The 8665-nt window shown below is 41.2% G+C and overlaps 1 protein-coding gene across 3 annotated transcripts in view; it reads left to right on the top strand.

The window, feature by feature from the left end:
• DENND5A (DENN domain containing 5A) overlaps positions 1-8665 on the top strand; it is a 126054-nt gene that overhangs the window by 88960 nt on the left and 28429 nt on the right. For all 3 annotated transcript variants that reach the window (XM_017500307.1, XM_017500308.1, XM_017500309.2), the window contains 2 exons: positions 4415-4565; positions 5231-5324. In XM_017500307.1, the coding sequence (XP_017355796.1) occupies positions 4415-4565; positions 5231-5324 (245 nt within the window). The remainder of the gene's footprint in view (positions 1-4414; positions 4566-5230; positions 5325-8665) is intronic.

Consider the following 8665-nt stretch of genomic DNA (forward strand, 5'->3'; position numbering starts at 1 on the left):
GTGCAATGGCGCGATCTCGGCTCACCGCAACCTCCGTCTCCTGGGTTCAAGCAGTTCTCCTGCCTCAGCCTCCCGAGTAGCTGGGACTACAGGCGTGCGCCACCATGCCCAGCTAATTTTTGTATTTTTAGTAGAGACGGGATTTCACCATGACCAGGATGGTCTCGATCTCTTGACCTCGTGATCTACCCGTCTCGACCTCCCAAAGTGCTGGGATTACAGGCGTGAGCCACTTCACCCGGCCAATTTTTAATTTTTTTTCTAAGAAAAGGAAAGAAATAACCTTCTTTATTCAGAGTAATATTCTTTACTGTCAAATATATTTTGCCTGATATTAATAACTACTCCAGCTTTCTTTTTTTTTTTCTTTTTTCTTTCTTTCTTTTTGAGACAGAGTCTTACTCTGCCACCCAGGCTGGAGTGCAGTGGGGTGATCTCGGCTTACTGCAACTTCCGCCTCCTGTGTTCAAGCAATTCTTCTGCCTCAGCCTCCTGTCAGTAGCTGGGATTACAGACATACGCCATCATGCTCAGCTAGTTTTTGTATTTTTGGTAGAGATGGGGTTTCACAATATTGGCCAGGCTGGTCTTGAACTCCTGACCTCATAATCCACCCACCTTGGCCTCCCAAAGTGCAGCTTTCTTTTGACTAGGGCTAGCATGGTATATCATTTTCATTATTATTATTATTATTTTTTCTTTTAAAAGGAGTCTCACTCTGTTACCAGGCTGGAGTGCAGTGGCATGATCTTGGCTCACAGCAGCCTCTGCCCTCAGGTTCAAGTGATTCTCCTGTCTCAGCCTCCTGAGTAGCTGGGACTACAGGCACGTGCCACCACATCCAGCTAACTTTTTTTGGATTTTTGGTAGAGATGGGGTTTTACCATGTTGACCAGAATGGTCTCAATCTCTTGACCCCATGATCCGTCTGCCTCAGGCTCCCAAAGTGCTGGGATTACAGGCATGAGTCACCGTACCCGGCCCATTATTTTACTTAAAATCTATTTGTGTCTTTATATTTAAAGGGTGCTTATTGTAGGTAGCATGTGATTGGGTTTTGCATTTTTATCCAATTTGGCTGTTTCAGGTTTTTAACTGAGGTCTTTATACCGTGTACATTTACTGTGATTATTGGTATTGTGGGGTTTAAGCCTGTCATTTTTCTGTTTATTTTCTATTTGTCCATCTGTTCTTTGTTCCCTTTTCCTCTTTTTCTGCACTCTTGTGTATTAATTGAATATTTTCAATTTTTTAATGATTTCATTTTATCTACTTTGTTGGCTTACTAGCTATAACTTGTGTTATTTTAGTAGTTGCTTTAGGATTTATAGTACACATTTAACATATCACAGTCTACTTTTAAGTGATATAATATCACTTTCCACATAGTATAAGAGCTGTAGAGAACTGCCAGGCACAATCATGTGCACCCGTAGTCCCAGCTGTTTGAGAGACTGAAGGGGGAGGATTGTCTGAGCCCAGGAGTTTGAGTTCAACTTGGATTACATAGTGAGACGCCATCTCTAAACAACAACAAAAAAGAACCTCACAAAACTCTATTTCCATTTCTCTCTTCCTAGCCTACATGCTATTGTCATTTATTTTATTGTCATTTATTTTACTTTTACATATGTCACAAGCCTCACACTACATGGTCATTTTTGTTTAAACAGTCAATTGCCTTTTAAAGAGATTTAAATAAAAAGTACAAAATATAATACATTTACCATGTAGTTAGCATTTCTGGTGCTCTTCTTTCTATTCTGTAGATCCATACTTCTATCTGGTATTATTTTTCTTCTACCTGAAGAACTTCCTTTAACATTTCTTGTAGTGGAGATCTGCTGGTGATACATTCTTTCAGCTTTTGTAATCCTTTTATCTTTGAAAGGTATTTTCCTTGAGTATAGGTTAATAGCTTTTTTCTTTCACTACTCTAAAGATGTTTCTCCAGGCCAGGAGTGGTGGCTCAGGCCTGTAATCCCAACATTTTGGGAGGTCCAGGTGGGTAGATCACTTGAGGTCAGGAGTTTGAGACCAGCCTGGCCAACATGGTGAAACCCCATTTCTACTAAAAATACAAAAAAAAAAAAAAAAAATTAGCCAGGCATGATAGCACGTGCTTGCAGTCCAAGCTACTCAGAGGCAGAGGCACAAGAATCCCAGAAGGTGAAGGTTGTAGTAAGCCAAGATTGCACCACTGCACTCTAGCCTGGGCGACAGAATGAGACCCTGTCTCAAAAAAAAAAAAAAGATGTCACGCCTTTGTCTTCTCACTTTGTAATTAGTTCATTTTCATGCTGCTATGAAGAAATACCCAAGACTAGGTAATTTATTAAGGACAGAGGTTTAATTGGCACAGTTCCGCATGGCTGTGGAGGCCTCAGGAAACTTACAAGTATGGTGGAAGGCACCTCTTCACAGCATAGCAGGCGAGAGAATGAGTGCCAGGAGGGCAAATGCCAGATGCTGATAAAACCATCAGATCTCGTGAGAACTCACTCACTATCAGGGGAATAGCAGGAGGGAAACCACTCCTATGATTCGGTTACCTCCCACTAGGTCCCTCCCACTGCATGTGGGGATTATTACAATTTGAGATGAGATTTGGGTGCAGACACAGAGCCAAACCATATCACACTTCCATTGTTTTCTGATAAGAAATCTACTGTCATCCTTAATTTTGATCTTCTCTATACAAAATGTCTACTTTCTCTAACCGATTTTAAGATTTTCTTTTATCACTGATTTTGAGCAATTTGATTATGATGTGGCTTGGTGTGTTCCTTCATGGTTCTTGTGCTTGCAGTTCATTGAGCTTCTTAGATCTGTGGATTTTTTGTTTACATCAAATTTGCAAAAATTCTGGCCAGTATTTTCTTCTAGTAAATTTTCTATTTTCCCCATCCCTACGTTAGCGACTGCAGTTACCAGTTACACATATGTGTAATATCTGGGATTGCTTAACGTTATCCCAGCACCTGTTGATACTCTTTTAATGGCAACATTTTTTTCTCTCTCTCTGTGATTTCTTTGGTATCATTTCTGTTGCTGTGGCTTTAAGCTCACTTATTTTTTTCTACTGCATTTTTGAGTCTGTTTTTAACCCAGCCCATGTATTTTTCATCTCAGATATTATAGCTTTCATCTCTAGATGTTTGTGTTCCATGTTTTTTTTTTTTTTTTTTAAGAGACCAGGTTTTGCTCTGTTGCCCAGGCTGGAGCGCAGTGGTGCAATTATAGCTCACCATAACCTTAAACTCCTGGGCTCAAGTGATCCTCTGGCCTTGATCTCCTGAGTAGCTGGGAATACAGGTGTGTGCCACCATGTCTGGCTCATATTTTTTGATTTTTTGGAGATGGGGTCTCATTATGTTGCCCAGGCTGATCTTGAAGTCCTGGCCTTAAATGATCCCCTCACCTTGGCCTCCCAAAGCACTGGGATTACAGGTATGAGCTAACAGGCCCAGCCTTTCTAGTTAATTTTTAAACAAATATTATAGTATGGCTATAATAACTGTTAATATCCTTGCCTGCTAACTCTAACATTTGCGTTAGGTTTATTTTTATTTTTTTTTATTTGTTGTATTGTCTGGCTTCTTTGCATGCCTAGTAATCTCTGATTAGATGCCAGGCACGATGAATTTTACTATTTGAGTTCTTGACACTTCTGTATTCTGATAAATATTTTCAATCTCTGTTCTGGGTTGTAGTTAAGATACATAGAAATAATTTGATTTCTTTTTGTTTTCGTTTTAAGATTTCTTTGGCAGAACCAGAGAATCCTTTAGGCTGCGATTAATTCTCCACTGCTGAGGCAAGGCCCTCTGAGTATTTTGCTCTGGGACCCATGGGTGATTAGGTTTTCCAGTCTGGCAGGTGGAGACGGGCATTATTCCAAGCTGTATATGAGCATTTTGTATTGTTTCTTCTAATTCTTTCCAATGATTCTTTGTCTAGCCTTGAGTAGTTTCTTTACTTGCGTGAACTGATCCGTTACCCTGCTGAATACCATACAGATCCCCTGGATTCTCTCTCTTCTCTGGTACCATTCATAGGAACTCTAGCCACCTTGATCTCCCTTAACTCAGGGAGTCCACGAGTCCACCTCGGCCTCCCTTCCCTGAGCTGCAGCCTGGAAACTTTTTCTAGGCGGTTAGCTGGGATAGTTGTAGGTGCTACTTCATTTGTTACCTGTTTCTCAGGGATTCCTGTCCTTCACTGCCTGGTGTCCAGTGTTTTGAAATTTATCATTTTATACATTTTGCATGGGTTTTTTCCTATTAGGCAGGAGAGTAAAAAATTAGTCCCTTTTACTCCATCTTGGCTGGAAAGGGAAGAGTAGCAGATTAAAAAAAAAATGTTTGACTTAATTTGTGTGTGTGTTTATGTGTATGTGTGTATTCTCATCCAGAGAAAGCAATTGAGCTGCGTCTGGCAAAAATTGATCATACTGCAATTCATCCACATTTACTTGACATGAAGATTGGACAAGGGAAATATGAGCCAGGCTTCTTCCCTAAGCTGCAGTCTGATGTACTTTCCACTGGGCCAGCCAGCAACAAGTGAGTCAACCCCAGGGATTCACTGATCCAACTCCCTAGGGTCATCTGGTTTCTGGGCCAGGGCTATTATCCCCAGAAGACTTTGTAATTTTGTAAAGCAAGTATGGAGAAGACCCAAACTATCTAGGTTGTTCACTTGTTTGAACAAGAAAATATGTGGCAGAATATCTTTCAGTTGCTGCCTCCACTATGCAGATTGGGATAGCTTTATATGTCCAGGACCTGCAAAAAGCTGCAGACGGGTTAAAATCACCTCATGCCTGGATCGAATTCAGTAGCAAGCTAGCATTGTCTTTAATAAATGGCAGTTGAAATTATCAGAACCTGAACTGAAAAGTAGATAAGCAGAATTACTCATTAGTTACTTTTGGAGATGATTGCATCAATGCCTATATAGAGTTAAATGAGTATAGTTTTAGATCTATATGTGAAGTGTTTGTAGATGTTTCAAGAGAGACACGTTCCCTGAGGGATTATCTCTCTCATGTCCAGTCACTTATCTTTAATCTGCTCTTCCTCAAGGTCTCTGAGCTGTCTCTGGTGACTTCTTTGTCATTTCATATGTCCAGCATTGGCCCTTAGTCATTCATGTTTTCTCCTGTTAGTTGACCTTGCTTTTTAAGTGAGAGATTCTTAATTGCCTGCTTTGATTCTGATTGTGTAAGGTGGACAAAAAGGAATGCCCCTGCCCAGTGGAGGCGGAAAGATCGGCAGAAGCAGCACACAGAACACCTGCGTCTAGATAATGACCAGAGAGAGGTAAGATACCTTAAGAATGACAAAGATGACTTTGCTATCATTCTATGTACTCCTTCTCTTTCTCATTCCCTGTTCTCTGGTCTGATTCAAATATCCCAGCAATGACCTCATCCCATAAAGAAAGGTTAATAATAGTTCTAGTTCCTGATATCTGATGCTGGGCCTGGGTTATCACAAATGAGAATGTAGGATGTTTTGCAAATTACAGCTACCTACTAAACATGTTGTAATTACTCATGCATGATACTCCCTGGGGAGTTCAATAGGAACCTCAGAAGTTAAGACTCTGAAACTTGGGAGAAATCCTTTAAAAATTGATGTGTGTGTGTGTGTAGGAAAGAAGTTTTTTAAAATTCTTTTTTTTTTTTTGAGATGGAGCCTTGCTCATGTTGCCCAGGCTAGAGAGTGCAGTGGAGTGATCTCAGTTCACTGCAACCTCCACCTCTTGGGCTCAAGCGATTCTGCCTTAGCCTCTGTAGTAGCTGCCTCAGCCTCCCTAGTATCTGCAATTGCAGGTGCCACCACCACACCTGGCTAATTTTTTTTTTTTTTTTGAGACGGAGTTTCGCTCTTGTTACCCAGGCTGGAGCGCAATGGCGCAATCTCGGCTCACCGCAACCTCCGCCTCCCGGGTTCAGGCAATTCTCCTGCCTCAGCCTCCTGAGTCGCTGGGATTACAGGCACACGCCACCATGCCCAGCTAATTTTTTGTATTTTTAGTAGAGATGGGGTTTCACCATGTTGGCCAGGCTCGTCTCAAACTCCTGTTCTCAGGTGATCCGCCTGCCTCAGCCTCCCAAAGTGTTGGGATTACAGGTGTGAGCTACCGCACCTGGACCAGAAAGAAGTTAATTTTGTTAGCGTGTTTTCCCCCTACTGTTTCTTACTTTAAATAAAAATAGATAATCTTGACTTTTTTTCTTCAAAAGAGTAAAGGAGAGGAACATTATTATCAGGTACTTGGAAACCCAAGATTCTTGAATTTACCTCCTGAATCTTCATTGCTTATAAGCTGAGTTTCTCAGCTCTACTGTAACTTGCTTCTTAAGTTTCTACTTATAAACCTCAAATTGTAGACCCTGCCTTACTTAGTTGCAAAGAAGTTGTGAAAATGAGTGTTAACTTCAGAAACCTATTTCAGTAACTTCGCTTTGAGAAAAGACCCTGTAATTTTTATCTTGCACAGATAGAACCCAAGAAGGCATACTGTTTTCACGTGTCTGGCACCTCAGTGAATTGGAAAATAAGTAACATATTTCCCTTTGCTTTTTTTTTTTTAATGAATAGATTAAAATTTTAAGAATTTTCAACTGCTGATTTACAGGATACAGTTGCACTTAGATTTTTTTTGTGTGAGAGTAGCATGAGATATTTTGGTTATTTGTGCCATTTTAAGAGTCTGAGTCGTCCACCTAATTTCCTCATTACTATTTTCAGCAGTATTTTTTGACCTTTTTCTTGGTCAGAATCACTGAGTGTATTAGTCCATTTTCATGCTGCTGATAAAGACGTGCCCAAGACTGGGCAATTTACAAAAGAAAGATTTAATGGACTCACAGTTCCACATGGCTGGGGAGGCTTCACAATCATGGCAGAAGGCAAGGAGGAGCAAGTCACGTCTTACATGGATGGCAGCAGGCAAAGAGAGGGCTTGTACAGTGAAACTCCCCCTTATAAAACAATCAGAACTCGTGAGACTTATTCACTATCATGAGAACAGCACAGGAAAGACCCACACCCATGACAAAATCACTTCGCCCTGGGTCCCTCCCACAACATATGGGAATTTCGGGAACTACAATTCAAGATGAGATTTGGATGGGGACACACCCAAATCATATCACTGAGATATCAAGGAATTCTTTGCTAAAGCAAAAAAAGTGAGATAAGCACTTTGAAATACAAAGGTGACAAAAGAGGTCAGTCTTGTCCTCAGGGAATACCAGTTGATTAAGGGAGCAAAGTCAGGTGTAAAGATAACTTCAGGAGAATAATCTTTTGAAATGACCATATGAGGGACAAACCAATGTTTGATTACTGATTAGCGAAAGCAGAGGTTACTTCTACTTAGAGTCATCATCAACCAAGATGATTTGGAAGAGGAGCAAGCATCTCTTTCAACTTTGGAGAATGATGGGATTGTTAGAGAAACTTTTATGTTATTTTGAGATGGGGTCTTACTCTGGCACCCAGGTTGGAGTACAATGGTGTAATCTGGGCTCACTGCAATCTCCACCTCCCAGGCTCAGGTGATCCTCCTACCTCAGCCTCCTGAGTAGCTGGGACCACAGGTGCACACCATCATGCCTGGCTAATTTCTTTTTTGTATTTTTTGTAGAGACAGGGTTTTTTCATGTTGCCTGGGATGGTTTGAACTCCTAAGCTCAAGTAATCCACCTGCCTCAGCCCCCTAGAATGCTGGGATTACAGGCAAGAGCCACTGCTCCTGGCTGTTTTTCTTTTTCTTTTTTTTGAGACAGAGTCTCACTGTATCACCAGGCTAGAGTGCAGTGGTGCGATCTTGGCTCACTGCAACCTCTGCCTCCTGGGTTCAAGTGATTCTCCTTCCTCAGACTCCTGAGCAGCTGGGACTACAGGTGTGCACCACCACACCTGGCTAGTTTTTTGTATTTTAGTAGAGATGGGATTTCGCCATGTTGGCTAGAATGGTCTCGGTCTGCTGACCTCGTGATCCACCTGCCTCAGCCTCCCAAAGTGCCGGTATTACAGGTGTGAGCCACTGCACCCTGCCTTTTTCTTTTTCATCTCCCTGGAGCTGTGAGAAGAACATTTCTAGTAGAGGACATGGTAGGATCTAAAATTTGGAGTGGGCAGAATATTTTGTAGGAGGAGGGTATGGAGATAGCCAGCAAGTTAGGAGACAGGTAACAGCAGTCCAAGTAATAGTATTTGGACCCTAACCTTGGGGGCTGGTAGTAGAGAGAGATTAAGGGGCCATAAGATAAAATGGACAGAATTATGCCACTGGAATAAGTATAGGGAAAGGGAGAAGTTTAGGGTAAATATGTTGGTCATGAACCTACTAAGAGGATATCAGAGTTCATTTTACTTCGTTGATGTGGGTTCTGTGTTAAAACAGACATAGGCAGAATCACCAGCACATTATACAAAATAATTGCAATTGTTGAGTGTGCAATCTTATTTTCCAGGCCTTAATTTTATATTTATGATAGAAAGGGCAGATATCTTTGATATGGGCAGAGGAGTTAAATTCCTCTCAGCTTGGTGGGGAAAATTATTTTCTCAGCGTTACTCAGAGATTTGAGATTTGCTGTAGCCATGTGTTTTTTGACTCTTGTCTTTTTTTTTTTTTTTTTTTT

This window comes from Cebus imitator, unplaced genomic scaffold, assembly GCF_001604975.1.
Source record: "Cebus imitator isolate Cc_AM_T3 unplaced genomic scaffold, Cebus_imitator-1.0 Scaffold265, whole genome shotgun sequence".
Classification (NCBI taxonomy): domain Eukaryota; kingdom Metazoa; phylum Chordata; class Mammalia; order Primates; family Cebidae; genus Cebus; species Cebus imitator.